General features: G+C 40.9%; 1 protein-coding gene and 2 long non-coding RNA genes across 3 annotated transcripts in view; 1 reads left to right on the forward strand and 2 right to left on the reverse strand.

Moving 5' to 3' along the window:
* The window catches only part of LOC113611125 (uncharacterized), a 30,118-nt gene extending 23,667 nt beyond the window's left edge, over positions 1-6,451 (reverse strand). Inside the window, exon 1 of the long non-coding RNA XR_003429357.1 lies at positions 5,233-6,451. This is a non-coding gene — a long non-coding RNA (uncharacterized LOC113611125). The remainder of the gene's footprint in view (positions 1-5,232) is intronic.
* Positions 6,452-13,538: 7,087 nt separating this feature from the next.
* Positions 13,539-18,166, reverse strand: FABP5 (fatty acid binding protein 5). Its single transcript, XM_027089792.1, has 4 exons — positions 18,000-18,166; positions 15,452-15,624; positions 14,968-15,069; positions 13,539-13,790 (listed from the first exon to the last, which is right to left on the reverse strand). The coding sequence occupies exons 1-4, from the start codon at positions 18,076-18,078 to the stop codon at positions 13,737-13,739; spliced, it is 408 nt and encodes a 135-aa protein (XP_026945593.1). The 5' UTR covers positions 18,079-18,166; the 3' UTR covers positions 13,539-13,736.
* Positions 14,510-15,099, forward strand: LOC113611177 (uncharacterized). Its single transcript, XR_003429373.1, has 2 exons — positions 14,510-14,551; positions 14,879-15,099. It is a non-coding gene; the product is annotated as an uncharacterized LOC113611177 (long non-coding RNA).
* Positions 18,167-18,562: the final 396 nt, after the last annotated feature.

An 18,562-nucleotide genomic window follows, 5' to 3' on the forward strand; every position in this document is an offset into this window, starting at 1 on the left:
CCCCCAAGCCCAGCATATATCTCAACTCTGAGCAAATTGGGCTCTATGTCTTCCTTCCCTGTAATGAATCTTCCCTTCTGTTACATATTAACATAACAAACTTCCAGGAGCCTACCTCTCATCTGTTCTTCCTTCTCTAAGGCTGCCTTTCTAGAAAGGAATGCTACTGACTTATAGGCCTTTCTGCTTATCCCAGAAACAGTCTTTTTAAAATACATTCTTGCCTTTGTGCATGTGAGCAGTAGGCACTCCACTGTCAAGTAATTCCTTTTAGAAAACGCACTGACTCCCAGGTGACATTAAGTACAATGCCGTGAATTCTCACTCCTATGGCAAATGATAACCATATTTGTATCGGTAAATGGTTATTAGTTTTCTTGGGGAGTTATTATAAAGGATTACATGCAAAATGTATTCATATCCACTCAAAAAATTCCAGCATACTTATTGGAGGGCAGAATAATTTTAAATGTCAGAGAACATAGATAGCATCCATTGAACTTCCTCTACCTTATTATCAAGTAAACTACATCTCTCCTCAATTCTATTAGGAGCATTTATCATTTCAATCTGTTGATCTGCATTTTGGTACTTGGACTCTGGAATCTCTTCAAATTAAATAAAGCAAGATAGCCCGGACTTTGGTTATCTATAAAAGCAAAAGACTGAAAACAATCCACGTGACTAATAAGCCTTTTTAAAGAACTGTGTAATTATTAAAAAGAACAAAGCAATTCCAGAGGGGCTGATAAGACCTTTCTCCAAGATTGGCTGTTAAACTAATAAAGAAAAGTACAGAGATGCATATATAATTGTACCTGCATTTACAGAGAATATTGCTGGAAAGATAAATAAGAAACAGGCTACCATGATAGCCTCTAAATGGGAGACCTGAGTGGCTGGGCACAGGGGTGTAGGGAGACATTGTTTACTCTGTTGAAACAGACTCCCCCTAAAACCAAGTTCCCCTGCTGAGTTTATGATTACTCTCTCTATCCAAACCTTTATTCCCTTTCTTGTCCCTTCTGACCTCAATCCTGTGCTAATTGAACACTAATCAACCAGAGTCAGATGACTAAAATTGCTGTTGTTGATAACATGTTACTGTACTAAAATTGCTATTATAGAAATCATTATTAACATACAAACCAGGTTGTTTCTCCGGAGCAAGATGAGCTAACAGACCCCTAGCCATGGACCACCTGGCCAGAGAATCGTAAACCAGAGACGTCCTGACTTCCAAACCTCCAATTAAGAAATGTCACAAAACGATGATTAACCCCAGCTCCTTTGTTCTTCCCCTTTAAAACACTCCCAAGTCAATGATCAAGTTGGAGTGGATCTGAGGCTTGTCTCCCACTCCCTTGCTTGGTGCCCTGCAATGAACACTTACTTTGCTACAAACCCACTGTCAAAGTTTGGCTCTCTGCCCAAAAGCCCTTGCTTGGTTACAATATTACCTTTTGAATTTTGTAATATATGCATTGAATTTATTTACAGATTTTAAATGATTTATTAATTAAAAAACTCCTAGGTACCGGAATTAGACTTTGGCTAGTGTTCTGATACAGTTGCCAAATAAAATATAGGACACCCAGTTAAATTTGAAATTCAGGTAAACAGTGTTTAAAATTAAAGACAAGTATGTCCCAAATATTGCATGGGACATACTCATACTAAAAAAATTGCTGTTTATTCGAAATTCAAATCGAACTGGGTATCTTGTATTTTTATCTGCTCAGTATGGCAACCCTAGGTCCTGATCCCACCATTTATTTTGTTTGTGACCCTGGAGAGTGAGTTAGGTCAGATTCCTCGAAGCAGAAGAAAGGAGAGGATGAGACCTCAGCTCATCCTGGTTCCGTGGGGGTAGTCAGAGGGCAAGTTCAGCTTCAGAGCAAGGGCTTTTGTTCCCCACAACTGCACCGGCATCCCTGTGGGGAAAGGAGGGCATCTCCAGCCCTCCTCACTTGAAAGTAAAATGTCTCCAGTAGGGCTTCCCTGGTGGCGCAGTGGTTGAGAGTCTGCCTGCCGATGCAGGGGACTCGGGTTCGTGCCCCGGTCCGGGAAGATCCCACATGCCGCAGAGCGGCTGGGCCCGTGAGCCATGGCCGCTGAGCCTGCACGTCCGGAGCCTGTTGCTCCACAACGGGAGAGGCCACAGCAGGGAGAGGCCCACGTACTACAAAAAAAAAAAAAAAAAAATGTCTCCAGTAGTCCGAAGAGGACAGTCTGCCCGTGAAGAGCCACAGCTGTGGCTGCTGGAAACCAAAGCTGGGGGAGCAAGAAGGAACTATAGAAGCAGATCCAAAGAAAAAAGAAGAAGTAGGTGACTGGAAGTGATGATGAGCAGGGCCACTCCTATTCCTGCTTCTGTTTCTGGGACCTCTATACTCCTCCTATTGGGTACCCAGTGGTATGTAATGGCTGTTACTCTGTGGTACACAACACACCCTGAAGGACCACACCTCATCTTTGCTTTGCCTTCAAAGGACTGTTCCATGCTCTGTCAGGCTAGCATCTTCCAAGTGAGGTGCTTCATGGTAGGACGAGTGGATCCCATGCCATGTACACTTTGTCACACCTTATTTACTATAAAGTGGGTTCCTTAATCCAAGGCAATGCTGTTTCAGCAGATCAGACACTCGGTGGGCCCCGAGATAGTGGTGTTAGCTGATACACTACATCGAGAACAGAAACCCTATATCTGGAATGTGTGTGTGTGTCAGATCGGGATGGACTGAGCCACAGATCCTGCTGAGGAAGAGCTAGGAACTCCTTGCTGTATACACGTACTGAAACATTGCAGAGAGGTCTGACTACCTATTACTGCCTATCAAAGTGCCCCAAATCATGGTTCAAGCAACAATCACTAACAACAATCATTATCTCTCATGGTTTCCATGGGTCGGGAATTCCCCAGGGCTCAGCAGGGCTGTTCCGAGTTCTCCAGAAGCAGAAGCAGACCCTGAGGCAAGACTTTTTGAGCAAGCAACTTGCTAAAGGAAGTCGGGAGAGATCTGGAAGGCAAGGAAGAAGGGGAAGCAGGAAGAGGAGGAAACCAAGGCAGGGCATGGTCTCGTCAGTTCTGCAGAAGGCTGGCTCCACCTGGTCCACTGTACACCTCTGGAGTGTCCATTACATCTCAAAGTTGTCCTAACCTGATGCGAGGGGCCTGAGCATTCTCATTCCACACCTGTCAGTCATTGGTCCTTTACTACCCTGGACAGCAGGGGTTAAACCCCCAAGCATGCCTGGCTCTACTGATGCAGATCCAGTGTCCCCTTTAGATTGCTTTTAAAACTCTTTCTTGATTTGTAAAAAGGAAATAATATTCATATCTATCTTATTTTTTAGGACTAAGTGAAATTATGCCTACAAATTTCTTACTTTAGTATCTGGTACTATGCAAGAACAGAATTGAAACTCATTATTTGGAGCAGGAATTATCCAAAAGATACAATTGCTCCCTTAATTATCAAAAGCAAATGTGAGTATCAGGAACTTCTGAATGGATTCCAAGAGTATCACATTAAAGGATTTTTAGGGGCGCCAGTTGTAGATTCTAGCCCCTCACTACCCTCTTACAAGATCTTATTCTAGATTCTCTGAGTTAGCCTACACACCAAGATACTTTGTGCTGGCTTATGGGGTTTCTTGTTGTTTCTCTAAAGTTGTTGTTAGTAATATTTTACTATATTGGTATAAAATTAACATTCAAACTTATTTAGCTATATTTAAGAAAGTAGGCTTTCTATTTTAAAATACATAAATATTGTCATGTTGAATACATTTCTAGACATTCAAAACACTACCTGATGTATAGAAAATCCTTCAAAAAAGAAAGTGTTGAATAAATGAATTACTGAATGTTAGTCATAATAATTGGGGAAAGCGGGGGAAATTACAGATCTATAATCTCTAATCCACAAATCCAAAAGGCTCTGAAAAATGATTTTTTTCATAATTTAGCAGGTGGCAAAACCTAACTGGACCTGAACTCATTTGGCAGCAAAGCTTGAAGCAAACCGACAGAAGGCCATGTCAAAAAAATATATAGTCTTTATTTATCCCATTTTGTGTTAATATTTAAATGTTCCACTGCAGATATATTAATGTGTTTGATTACAGGGTACTGTCCCCAGGTGTCTATGGGAGACATATAATACATGGGTAAATATATGGATATCATATACACACTATATTAACTTTCTAAAATGCAAATCAAATTCTGAATTCAGAGATATATCTGGCGCAAGGGACTGGGATACGAGTGTCTACATTTTGCTATGACTTTACCTTGTGCCACTTGCACTTGCTATTCCTTCTGCTAGAAATACGCTTTCCATTCCTTTCCTGCCTGGATCCTTTTCTTCCTTCGGGATTTGACTTAAATTTCTCCTCCCCAGAGACACGTTATTGGTTCATGCTGTTATTCTCCATCAAGCACCCTGTTTAGTCTTTCACAGCAATTTTGTCAATCTATAATTATTACCTTAGTGTTCTGTTTATTATCTATCTCTCCCTCCAGACTCTAAACTTCATGAAGTCAGGGACTTTTCACCTTTATTCAATTTTGTATGTCCAGCTCTTAGCACAATGCCTGGCACATTGTAGGGGCTCAATGTACATTTGCTGAATTGAATGAATGAATCAGTCAAACAATTAGTCCATTCAGACATGCTAACATTGGAATGGGACTCAAAGACCTCATCTGCTAATTAAGCAAAGCTAATACAATGAAGAAGAACTGACTTGTATGTGAATTTGTTCTTGGTACAAAGAAAATATTTCTCTTAGGTCCAAAAAGAATGACTGCAGGTATACAAATCTATGTATAGTGAAATAAGAGACATGATAGAGAAGATGTGATTCTCTACTTGTCAAATACTCTGATGACACTTTAATAAAATTACCTCCTGGACATAACTGCCTTCATTAACATTGTGTTGCCTCTTTCTAATCTGGTGCCTTATTTCTTATTTTAATATGTGTATTTGTGCCCGTGATACGTGGACTTGAAACAACACCATTTTCCCATCAACTGCCCAAACAAACAGAATTGACAGATTTAAACTTTCTGGGATCCTAGAATTACCACCTATTTCCAGAGTAAAGAATTTAAGTTCTCATCAGAACTCATCATTAATCACTTCAACATGAAATCAGAAGGTTTTGAGATTATCTCATCTGTGTCATGATTTCTCCAAGGTTTCTGGGTGTGGTACACACCTTGTAGGAGGATGCGTCGTATAGGTCAAGCTCCAGAACTAGCCATTTTCCAAAAGTCTGCTTGTTCCAGAAAGAGTGGCATTTTTTTTCTTCCTGTGCTTCTGCCCTTTGCAGCCAAGAGAGGAAGCTAAGTTTAGTGGTTAGTGCAATAGCCTGAGTTAGCAACCTTCATTCTATATTTGGTTATGTGATTTGCTGAAAACCTTTTTCAAACCAACTCTGTCTAAATTATGAAAAAAGTCTTTATTCTCTTATATGTAACTTTTCTGAACTTCTGTGTAAACACTATTTTCACTGCTACTGTTCTGAAACCCTGAAACATATTCCTGGGATTTTTTTCTCATGTATTTCTGTTAGTAATGGTCTGGTTGGAGAATTCAATAAACCAACAAAATAACCAAGCAAAAAACAAACTAAACTGAATACTAGGGTCTCAGTGGCATGCCCCATAATTTTCACACAACCTAGAGCCATCCACTCAGATGAGAATGAGAATGGAGGCCCTTGGAATTATGCCCAAGTGAACATCATGGCCTTGTGTAAAGCCCAGCAAATGAGAAAGAGCAAAACTGCCCATCATAAATAACTTTAACTTTTCAAAAAGGATGACTTTAGAACCAACAATTCCCTCGCTCTAGATCTTTAATTGTATAAAGGAAAAGATGTGCTCCTTGCTAAAACAGTTAAATTGCATCTTGGGGGCAAAATATTTTGTAGGGTAGAAGTTTCCTTAATCACGTGCTACAGCACTCTACCACTTTGTGAGGTTAGCTTTGTTTGCAGCCTGGCAACTACTTGGCCTGTGTTTTAAGGAAGGCTGAGTAAATGCTCTGGGGACCTATCTAAAGGGTAAATGCTATTGTAAACGTTTTTTAATGATTGTATTACTTTAATGTATATGAATGTTCATTGAACCATTGTTCATAACTGAAACTTTCAAAAACTTAAACATTTATCAATAGGAAATTGATAAAATAAAAAATTGAGTTGAAGTAAAGTTAAATAATGTGAGATTTAAAAAATGTGAATCTATATTTGTTTGAGTTAAAAAAAAAAAGTAAGCCAACAGAATACTGTGTTTTATGATCCCAAACATTATAAAATGTTTGGGGTCTATATGCACATAAATTTATAAAGAATTATTTCAATGCCTCATAACCAAATACTAATATTGATTTTCTACGGAAGTGAGGCTTCCAGGACTATTTATTTTCTTATTTGTACTTTTCTGCAGTATCTTCTAATATACTATTTATTTATCATTAAAAATACAGAGCAATTTGCGTTAGGTTTTTGCATTTTTCTTATTACAGATATATAAGCAAGTAAATAAGAAATTAAACATCACCCCAATCCCAAGAGATAACCACTGTTAACATTTTTGTATATTTTCCTACATGTATGCACATAATGTTACACAAATGGGATGTGTACATAATTTTAAAATGTTTTATTTTATATTAGACTATAGTTGATTAACAATGTTGTGTTAGTTTCAGGTGTACAGCAAAGTGATTCAGTTACACATATACATATATCTATTCTTTTTCAAACTCTTTCCTGTTTAGGTTATTACAGAATATTGAGCAGAGTTCCCTGTGCTATACAGTAAGTCTGTGTTGGTTGTCTATTTTAAAAATTGTACTATGTATATGTCAATCCTAAACTCCCCTACATAATATTTTATAGTCAGGATTTTTTTTCACCTTAGAGCATATTATGAGGCTTCTTCCAAGCTCTTGTTAGTCTTTTTACTTTTTGAAATGCCTGTTAGTGTTTTATTGTATGGACACATCATGATTATTTAATCAGCCCTCCATTTCTAGAAAGTTATGTGCCTTCCAATTTTCTGCCGATATAAATAGCACTTTGATGAACATCCTTGTAACAAAATTTTCAACCGTTAGGAACTCTTTTTCTAAGACAATGGAAGATGAAATCAGCCTGTCTACCATCAGACAAAGGTCAATTGTTCTCTTTGTTGCCAAAAGTACAGCTCAGCCTCTCAGCCACTTCTTCTGGATCCACAAATAAATACTTCAGGGCAAAACCAGCCCTATTAGTTGAACTTGTATCTCTGGATTCCTAGATCTACGCCAAGTAATTTCTCAGTATTTTATTAGCTCTTTGTCACTTTAAGGAAATTTAAATATATATATATATTCCAGTATTTTCAGTTGTTTTTAGTAAGAAGAATTTCCAAATATCAAGTTTTCCATTACTGAGAGTGAAACTAGGGTATTTTTTAAAGTGCTCTGGCATTTCCTACTTGAGACCCTCCATGGTTTCCCTTGACCTTCAGACAAACCCAAATCCCCAACTAGAAGTACCAGGTCCCACAGGCTCTGCTTCCTACTCAGATATCAGACTACATCTTGTCCCTCATTGCTTCTCTGTCCATCAGCTTCTGTCACTCTGCCCCCTGTCCGCTCCACAAAGGGTTTTTGCAGTTGCCCTCCTCTGCCTGGAACACTATGCTGCCAGACATTACTTGCCTACCTTCTGCTCCTGATTCAGGTTTGGGTTCAAACAATACCTCCCCTGAGAAGCATTCCTGGCCATCCCATATAAAGTGTCTTCAACCCTACTCACTCTTTCTCATACTACTTGGTTTCATTTTTTTTCTTGCTGCACTTATCACTCTATGGCACTTGGTTTAACTGTGTGTATTCTATCTTTTCTCACCAGGATGCCAGTTCCATGAAAAGGACCCTGGCCCTGCTCTATCTCGTTCCTCATATCATGCGTCACAAGCACTTTTAAAAAGTGCTCTGTGAAAAGTATTATTATTTCCTTTTCATACATTTTCAAAGCGTGCAGTGTGGGAGGAGGAGCCTGTGAGGAGATGGACTTGTTCCTAAGTAAATGTCCACGTATAATCTGGTGACAAGAGCCTGACAGACCAGATGTCATAAGACAAGGTATTTTCCAGTTGCTGTGGGACCAGTGATGTGTCATCCCACCCTGCCTTTCACAATATTTCAAAACATGTGTCACTCAGCTTTTTAAACCACTTCACCATCTTCATCAGTTCTTCCTACTAACCCACATCACATGTGACCCACCAAACAGCAGTGAATTCTAAGAGGGCAACAAGAAAAAAGAAGAACAGTGAGTACAGGGAACCCAGGGGAAATCTATAATTATTCTCATAAACTAAAAAGTGAATTTTACTTTGCTAATAGGTTCATCTGTACCATTTTAATAGAGACACAGATGTAGAGAACAAACGTATAAACACCAAGGGTGGAGAGGAGGGGGTGGGATGAAGTGGGAGATTGGGATTGACACTACTTGGGATATACACTTATATACACAATAGTGTATACACTTATATACACAATAGTGTATATTGGGATATACACTACTATGCCTAAAATAGATAACTAATGAGAACCTCTTGTATAGCACAGGGAACTCTACTCAGTGCTCTGTGGTGACCTAAATGGGAAGGAAATCCAAAAAAGAAGGAATATATGTATACATATAGGTGATTCACTTCTCTGTAAGCAATTATACCCCAATTTTAAAAAAATAGAAAAAAGTGAATTTTAAGTACAACATTAATAATCATTAATTAATAAGCAGAAAGAATTGAGTAAGAGCCTCAGCTGAGCTAGCAAAACTAAAATCTAGGTGCTAAAAACATGGCTCTCCATCATTTTATGGTCCTAGCATAATTTCAAATACCAGAGTTTTGAGAAAACTGTTGACGAGATTAAGACTCAAGAAACCGCTAAATTAGCAATAAATGAAACATAATTATACTAGCACAGAGCAAAGCCACATATTGCCTAGAAAGACCTCACAGGTGTGATGCGCCAATAACCCTGCATCCTTAGGCACTCATTCTGCTTGAAGAGAACAGTCAATGCCCTCGCAGCACTCAAGGACATAATCTGAAAGTAAAGTCATCTCTTGCCTGTACATTTTTCTTTGGTGAGAACTTGACTTATGTTAAACCATTTGACTTGTGGTAGATTGTATCTAATCTGGACCACGCTCCACAAACAACTCAGGTCGAGTTCTGTTTGACAGACATTGCCTGTTGGCAGAATACTCAGCTGCAGTAAAATAAGTTTTAAATGGTGCTCACAATCGGGCAGCCTAGTTCTTGGTGAGGCAGAGTGTTACAGCATGCCAGTTCAGAAACTAGACTGAGTTCCTTACTTCCTATTTCAAACATTCATATTCTACAGTCATCAAGTACACTACCTCTGGGCTAAGTAAATGACCTAATTAAGTTGAATGATTTGTACAAAGGTAAGAAATATGGTTTAAAAAAATAACATAAATTGAAGCAAAATCATAAAGGGTCTTAAATAATATTAAAATATGTTAAATAGCCACAGAAGAGCCATTAATTTATTAATGAATTTATTCATTTAACAGATATTTATTGAGCATCTTCTATGTGCTAGGTTGTTTCCTAGGTGAGTGATAGAGAACACGATAAAAACAAAGCCCCTTCTTCATGGAGCTTACTTTCCAGGGAGAGAGACAGATAATAACCACAAAAAAAAAATTTTTTTAACCGAAAAACCAAGTAAACATATAGTTAGGCAGGACTAGTGATAAGGGTAAGGGCGGCATAGGGGAATACAGAGTATGCGGGAGGGGTGGTAGCAAATATACACTCTGGGGATGACTCACTGCTAGGGTGACATTTGAGAAGAGACTTCCTTTAAGGAAGTGAGAAAGCAGAGAAAGCCTGGGCAGCAGATTTCAGAAGGTAGATTGTTCCAGGCAGCAGCAACAATAGGTGCAAAGGCCCTGAGGCAGGAGCATAGCTGTGTCAACAATGGTCTACTGGAAGGGAATATTTGCTAAGAGAGTGAAAGGAGAAAACAACCAGGAGAAGCGGCAAGATCACATAAGACCTCTGCAAATATTTTGGCTTCTACTCTGAATGAAATGAGAAGCCAGTGGAGGATTCTCACCAGAGGAGTGACATATTTAAACGTGTATTTTAAAATGATAGCTCTGGAAGAATAAAAATGCAAACAGGGAGATCAAGGGAGAGAGAACGGTGGAGTCTGAATCACGGTGGTATCTGTGGAAGAGGTAAGAAGTACTTGAAATCTAGATACTTTCTGAAAGTAAAAGCTGAAATAATTTGCTAGTGGATTAGCTATAGCATGGGAAAGAAAGAAAGGAATTAAAGATGACTCCAAAGCATTTCGCTAGAGAACTAGAAATTTAACATTCCCATGGATTGAGATGAACAAATACCACAAGAGGAGTAGGTCTGGAATCAAAATAAGAAGCCTGATTTTGGAAAACATGAGGTTACCATCCTGTGCTGTCCGAATCAGCAGTTACTGACCATATGTGGGTATTTAAATTTACATTTTAATTAATGAAAATTAAATAAAATTTAAAATTCAATTCCTCAGTTGCACTCGCCGTGTTTAAAGTGCTTCCATACCCACCTAGACGGGGTTAGTGCCCATGTGTTGAATAGTGCAGATGATACACTGCATTTCCATCACTGCAGAAAGTTCTGTTGGGCAGTACTGGAGAGACATTAAGCCTTTACTATGTGCTGGGCCCTATGCGAAGTGCTACAAGTCAGGCAATGTTGTATCTTTTTTTTTTTTTTTTTAACATCTTTATTGGGGTATAATTGCTTTACAATGGTTAGTTTCTGCTTTATAACAAAGTGAATCAGTTATACATATACATATGTTCCCATACCTCTTCCCTCTTGCATCTCCCTCCCTCCCACCCTCCCTATCCCACCCCTCCAGGCGGTCACAAAGCACCAAGTTGATCTCCCTGTGCTATGCAGCTGCTTCCCACTAGCTATCAACCTTATGTTAGGTAGTGTATATATGTCCATGCCTCTCTCTCGCTTTGTCACAGCTCACCCTTCTCCCTCCCCATATCCTCAAGTCCGTTCTCTAGTAGGTCTGTGTCTTTTACAAAGGGTATAACTAGAGTTCAGAGGAGTTAAGTAACCCTGCCCTAAGTCACACAATTCTTAAAAGGGTAGAGAGCCAGAATTGGATTCCAGTATTGTCTGCTTCCAAAGCCCCAACACTTAAATCATCACACTAAATTTTAGAGAGATTAAACCAGTTTGAAATTAAACGTGACATCTATAGGGAAATGTCCAATAAGTTATCGGCAATAAAGTGTTGAAGCATAGAGAAGAAAACAGGAGATCTGATAGACCTGGGTGAAACTCAGGGAGTGAAACTCCCAACACATGCAGTGTGTTGTAGAACTAAACAGAATACATTCCAACATACTACCAGTTAAGAGAAAATAAAAATATTCAATGAAGGCACTAGTTTATACCTTTTGATAAGGGGTGAACTGATGTTAAAGGATTGCTTAGCAGAAAGAAGGGCTTGATTGACACTAGATAAGATGAAGCTGAGCTGCATTTGTTCTTGTTCTACCCAGTGGTTCTCAACTAGGTATGCTACCATACCCTTAGAAGACATCTGGAAATGTATAGGGTGTTTGGGGTAGACTGATGGGTGCCATGGGCATTTTGTGGCAATGATCTTAGGACACCGACTTGCCACAGCTCAGCACAATGAAGAAAAGTTCTCTCACCCAAAATGTCAACAACTCCCCCCATGGAAGAAACATGGGCCTACCCTTCCTCTAGTAATACTCCACTGTCCATAAACTGAAGCAATACAGACATTAGAACATGGCGCTGGTTGCACAGGTTTTAGTCAGATGAACTTGTGCTCCAATCTGTTCTGACTCATACTAGCTGTATGGCTCGGTATCATTACCTAGACCCTGAGACTTAGTTTCCTCATCTAAGTAATGCAGAAAACAATTGTTAATACACATCATTTAGGGTGGTTCTGAGAATTATAAAACTCTTAAAAGTACTTGGCCCAGTGTTCGGTTCAGGGAGTCATATAAATGTACACTATTATTAGAAGTGGAAAAGGGGGATGAAAGAGGAACTCTAGTATGGAGATGAAAATAAACAAGATGAAATTCAAATAGAAAAGGAAGTCTAGACCAGCACTGTCCAACTAAAAATATGGACCCCCCCTCAAAAAAAAAGGCCAGCACATGTAATTTTTTTTAGCACATGTAATTTTTAAATATTCCCTAGCCACATTAAAAAAGACAAGCAACAGGTAAAATTAATTTGATTAATATACAATATTTAGGTAACCAACTGTATCCAAAAATATGATTTCAACATGTAATCAATATAAAAAAAAATCAGAGGTGTTTTCCTTTTTTTTTTTTTTTTTTGGTATAAAGTTCTTTAAATCTTATGTGTATTTTACTTACCCAGTGCTCATCAGCCACCTGGGGCTACAGCTATATATTGGACAACACAGAGCTAGGGTATCAGTGAGTCCAACTCTTTCATTGACTGCTAGCTCTCAGTAATTAAAGATTCTTGCCAGCTAATATTTTAGTGCCTAGAGAGTAGTTTCAGAAAAGTCTCAGTTATTACATTTAGGTACTTTAAACTCAGGATCTTTATACCACTGAGAAGAGGCAGTGCTGTAGAATGATTGACCAGTCATGAGTGGACTCCATGAGTTGTAGGTTCCCACTCCAACTCTCCTGCTTCCTATGTCCTTGAACAAGTTAGGTAGTCAAAAACCTATTTTCTTATTTGCAGCACATAGATGATGTTACTAGCTCCCCTAAGTATTGCTCTGAGGATCATGTACATAGTTTTAGCCCAGTGCCTATAGGAATTTCTCCAAATGTGAATTGCAGATAGTTGTTATTTGGCTTGAGAAATTGGACAGGAGTCACTAGAATTCTAGTTATTCTTTATATATACACACAAGTATTTCATTCAGAGCTCAATTACTTTTACGGCTTTTGTTAATGAGCACACTATGTACTTTCAAAGATGAGTGTTTCTTGTCAAGTGCAATGACTTGTCCTTGTGTTCAGATATACCTTAACCTCTGGAAGACTGCCTGGCACATGGTAGGTCCTCAGAAAGTTTATTAAATGAATTTCTGGCTCAGAATTCCTGAGTAATAGTTATAAGCACACTATTAACAGTATGATTTAACCTTTATTCTAATATTTAAATTATAAAGTTTATTTATGTAGCTATTTTTCAACGAGAACAGTCTCTGTCACAAATTTAAGATTCTTGAGTTGATACAAAGTTCAAATAGCATAGGGCAAGATTAATGATTGGTAGTTTATTTGCCACAGAAGTAGTTCTACATATAAATTACTAAAATATAATCTCAATATGGTAACCTCAAGGCTACCCCAGAATTTATTCCATTCATAAATGTTAAAACTCATCACTAAATTCCTATAAAGCTTAAAAAAACATGCAAAACTGGTATAGCACAAACAGATTTATTTACTAACCAAAGAGATGATCCTAATTAAACCGACACTTTGAAATAGTTAAAGTAAAATGTTTGTGATAAAGATAATTGAACACAGTAATGAAAAAAAAAGAAGTATGGAGATTTGCTCATTGAACTGAGCTTCTTCATCCTCTCAGCTTCCTATCCAAAATGATGATGAAAGTTTTACTCTACTTTTTCATAGACCCGAGTACAGGTGACATTGTTCATGACACATACCTAGGAGAAAGAGTGATATTAGAAGAGTCAGGTTAGTCTTACATCACAGAGCAATGGTGATAGTTAAATGCTAGGACCACAATCCTACAAAACGTTGTAATCTACTTCATAGACGAAGAAAATGCACTTTAGGATTCCTGGGTTTGAAAAGCTAGAACCTGTTATTTTGCTTATGATGTGCATATGCTTAACTGAAAACTAAATACTGATTTGCAATATCTAAACTATTCATTCAGTCTCAGCAAACACTATTCCTCATATTAAAGAAGCAGAAAAACGTATGCCTAAGAATATATAGACATTTTTTTACAAATTGAAGGTTTGTGGCAACCCTGCATTGAACAAGTCTATTGGCGCCATTTTTCCAACATCATTTGCTCACTTCCTGTCTCTGTGTCACATGTTAGTAATTCTCACAATATTTCAAACTTTTTCATTATTATTATATTGGTTTTGGTGATCAGTGATTAGTGATCTTTGGTATTACTATTGTAATTTGGGGGCAGTTATTAGCAATAAAGTTTTTTTGTTTGTTTTTCTTTTTTTTTGCAGTACACGGGCCTCTCACTGTTGTGGCCTCTCCCGTTGCGGAGCACAGGCTCTGGACACGTAGGCTCAGCGGCCATGGCTCACGGACCCCGCCGCTCCGTGGCATGTGGGATCCTCCCGGACCGGGGCACGAACTCGTGTCCCCTGCATCGGCAGGCGGGCTCTCAACCACTGCGCCACCAGGGAAGCCCTAAAGTATTTTTTTAATTGAGGTATGTATATTGTTTTTTCAGACATAAGGCTATTGCACACTTAACATAATAGTATAAACATAAATTATATGCACTGGGAAACCAAAAAATTCACATGACTCACTTTATTGTGATACTCAGTTTATTGCGGTGGTCTGGAATCCAACCTGCAATATCTCTGAAGTGTGCCTGAACTGTAAATGTAGCAGCAGAGCATGGACTAAACCCAGCTCCTGCTACATCCTCTAGTACATCATCTCACTTCTCTATCTCTACAAAGGGCTTTCTTAGTTATTAGCGTTTTGTATTTACCTTGTTACTTTGCAGTTTTTTCCTTTCCAAACCTAGTTCTGCTCATGATCAGTGATACAGAACACCTATGTGAACTACGAGTTCAAACAAGAAGCCCAATAAAATAGAAGATGTCAGACACTTACCACCACTAATTTTCCGTCTTCCACTTTTCTTGTTATTATGCTTTCCTTTCCATCCCATTCCTGACGTTGAACCAATGCGCCATCTGTAAAGTTGCAGACAGTCTGCCAAAATAAAGTATATTTCTTAATCTTCCAAAGTACAATAAAAGAGAGTTTCTGTGACTCATAACCTCCTTAACCAACATTTTTTCATCTTTTCCCTTCCGAGTCTACTTCATTAGCCCATACTGATTTCATTTGTAACACAGTTTACACTTTTCAATCTAGATGCGCATAAGAGATACGCACTCTTTCTCGTGTCCCTTCAACTATTTTTACAAAATAGACTATGTTGTGAAGCTGGTACTTTCACTAATTTGTCACAACTCAATTCATAAAACAACTTGTGACTTTTTCATTAAGTTCTTGCCTGGAAGCAGTAAGACTGTTATTAATAGAATCTATCATTCTAGAAGCTTCTGTGATATTATAAGTTAGGACTGACCTGAGTTTTTCTGCCATCAGCTGTAGTCTCTTCAAACTTCTCTCCCAGGATGCAGGAAAACTGTGTTGTTTTCAAAGCGGTCTCAGTTTTTATGGTGAGGTTTTTGCCGTCGGAAGTGATGATACAGTCCGGTTTAGCTATTGCACCCATTTTTCGCAGAGCTAGCCCCACTCCTGTAGAATGTTATATCGTGTTAAACAACAGGAAGACCAAAGTTATAGTTTGCATAATAAAAGCAGCAATTCAATTGTAATCACTATGCTGTGCATATTTTCACCTATTCACTTATCAATAACCACCGTGAACACATATCCAGTGCTCACCATGTGTTCATACTTGACATATATTATTCATGGCAGCCTTATGACAACCTTGTGGAAGGTGGATACACTGTCTCCATTTTACAGATGAGAAGGTGAGGCACTGATGTAATTCACTCAAGCTCATTCAGCTAGGGAGGGAGGGGGCTGCGAACCAACAATGCAGGCAGGCCGTGGGCCTCCAAATAGCTCAGCCACCACGCTCTGCTGGCTTTCAGAAAGTTAGGGAAGATATCTAAACTTCTACAATTTCCTCAATTCTGCCAACCATTGTATTCTATGACTCCAGCACACAGTCTGGCACATAAAAGGTCCCTGATAAATATTTGATTAGCAGACTATACAAAATCAACATTGATCCTGAGATACGCCAATTACACAAAGTTTTAAGAGTTAACTGCACAATCATAACGCTAGCAAACAGGAAAAATCTTACCCTCAAACAGAGTAACTATTTCAGAGCTGTGTAACTCAACTACTGTATTGACATATTTAATTTATAATCTGTGTATGTCCCCTTAATGTTAACATTTAGTAGGAAACTTAGTTCTAGGCGAAATCTCGGTTTCACAGATGAGGAGATTACAACCTAGACAGAGGAACTGACTTGATGATGAACACTCAGCCAGGCTTGAAATGTCCCCATGAAGACTTCTCTTTTGCCAGCTCAAGGCTGGTGCCTTGTTTTGTTAGAGTCATTAGATATTCTCACTTTGGACAAATAAAAGGCTCTGCTTTTCCTACACCTTGATTGCTCTCTAATGAATTGAGCCTTGACAACCTTCATGACTCCAGAACTCTGGAAACCAGCCATCTGATAAACACATTCACTTTCAATGGGCAGAGAAACAGCCTTCTCCGGTCCTCACACATGTGAACAAACACAAATGTGTTTCTTTGATTTGAGTACGTTAGGTGGCTTTACTCACAGGCTCGTAAGGACACTCAAGAGTCACCACAGAACCAGCCTTAAGCAGCCTCTGTCTTGCATAAAGGTTAGTGAAGGTGTGTTTCCGAAGTACCTCAGGGCCTAGGTCTTTGTAGCGACTTGTGCACCAGAAAGCAGTCATGTCAACATTTGTGGGAGGGCGACTTCTAAAGCGTCCCCCAGTCCCAGCAGTTGTCTCAGATAGGATCTTTGCCATGCTTCACCATCCCACTTCCTAGGGGCCTGTGACAAAGGTTCATCTCTGTTTGCCAATCTACCCAGTGTTTCAACCAGCATGCAATCGTTGTCACCGGCTCAGGAAAAAGACAGGAGAAAATTCAGCACTATTTTGAGTGACAACTTGAATCTTCCTACAGAGACTCATCCTTCCTTGGAAGGCTTTTAATAAGTCAAGTGCCTTCTGCAAAGCCACAGCCATCTTGGATGTGGTAGGAAAGCAGCCGCAGGAGGGACCGGCAGTTTCTGATCGCGGTTTCCCAACAAAGCCTCTCTGCCCTCCACCCTCTAGATGCAGAGGCCAGGGCCGCGGCGCACTGCCTCCCCATCCCCGGGCACAGTCAACCTCACTGCGCTCCTCCCACAGGCCACCCGCCAACAGTACAGCGCCGCCAGTGCCACGCCTCCGAGCGCCGCTCTGGGGCGCGGAGGCGAGGATGCCCCGATGCTCCCCGGTGAGCCGTGCCAACCCAAAGGGCCCGGCGCACCCGGAGAGGGCGGGTGGGGGACCTGCGGGTAAGGGAGATGCAGCCGAGAGCGGAATGGAAGCTGAAGCAGTAGCCCGGTTCAGACCCTCTAAAGGATTTCTGCTAGAAACCGCGTCCCCGTGGAGAAGAGGGAGGGGACCCCGCGCGCCATCTAGGAACAAAGATGCGGCAGGGTGGGCAAGGCGAGTGGGTGCGGCCACGACGGAGTGAGTGCGAGTGGGAGGACGGGGTCAGGATTAGGGAGGACGAGTAGTGGAGGAAAAAAAATAGGTAAAGTTAAGAGGGCTGCCTGGAGGGGTCGAAAGAAGTGAAGTTGGGGGTGGGAGGGGGGGTGAGCGCGCTAAAGGCAGGGAGCAAGTGCGGTGGCGCCCAGGGGAAAGCAGCAGAGAGCGGGGCAGACCGAGAGGCCCACGCTCTCCCCGCCGCTCGCCCGTGACGGAGGTGGAAGAGGATAACGGGGTCGGCGATAGGCAGCCAAGCATGCCCAGCCTCTGAGCCCAGCACGCCGAAGGGGACCTAGGGACAGATAGACATACACGTGCCACGTTGCAGCGCCGCATGCTGGGGAACCTCACCTACTTCCTTCATGTATTCGTCAAAGCCTTTGCTCTCTACTAAGCACCATCTTCCTACCAGCTGCTGAATGGTGGCCATGGTGGGCGCGGGCGGGCGAGCGTGCAGAGAAAGCGAAGGAGGGTCGGGCGCCGGGAACCTGGCGTGCGGACGCCAGGCCACCGCGGCTGCTTTATAAAGGCGGAGCGCGCGCAGGGCGGCGCCCGGCGGCCAATGAGAGGAGCGCCTCGCCCGCCCGGCACCCCGCCTCCGGGTCTCGCTCCGGGGGTCCAGACAGGCAAACCCGCTCCACCTGCCCCGGCCGCGAGGACTCCTCCGGCGCCTCCTGCAAGCAGGGACTCGCCCGGCGCGCCCCACACCACACCGGACGCCAGCCCCTGCACGTTCCCGCGCCTCCTTACGCCCAGGAAGCCAGAGGGGCTACCGGCGGACCCGGCCCACAGATCCCACGTCAAGCTGCCGCCCCTCTTCCATTCAAAACACCCCCAAAGAATCGATTAGCCTTCGCTCCGCTCCAATGGCAGGAATTGATTGATCGGTAGTTTGATTGATCGATTGATAAACT

The sequence above is a fragment of the Aethalodelphis obliquidens genome, unplaced genomic scaffold (genome assembly GCF_003676395.1).
Source record: "Aethalodelphis obliquidens isolate GAN/ISIS:26980383/991018 unplaced genomic scaffold, ASM367639v1 scaffold68, whole genome shotgun sequence".
Classification (NCBI taxonomy): Eukaryota; Metazoa; Chordata; class Mammalia; order Artiodactyla; family Delphinidae; genus Aethalodelphis; species Aethalodelphis obliquidens.

Coding starts and splice junctions, on each gene's coding strand:
- FABP5 (XM_027089792.1), bottom strand. CDS start 18,078: ATGGCCACCATTCAGCAGCTGGTAGGAAGATGGTGCTTAGTAGAGAGC. Junction 15,625..17,999: donor CGAATACATGAAGGAAGTAG/GTGAGGTTCCCC, acceptor AACATTCTACAG/GAGTGGGGCTAGCTCTGCGA. Junction 15,070..15,451: donor CTGATGGCAGAAAAACTCAG/GTCAGTCCTAAC, acceptor TTATTTTGGCAG/ACTGTCTGCAACTTTACAGA.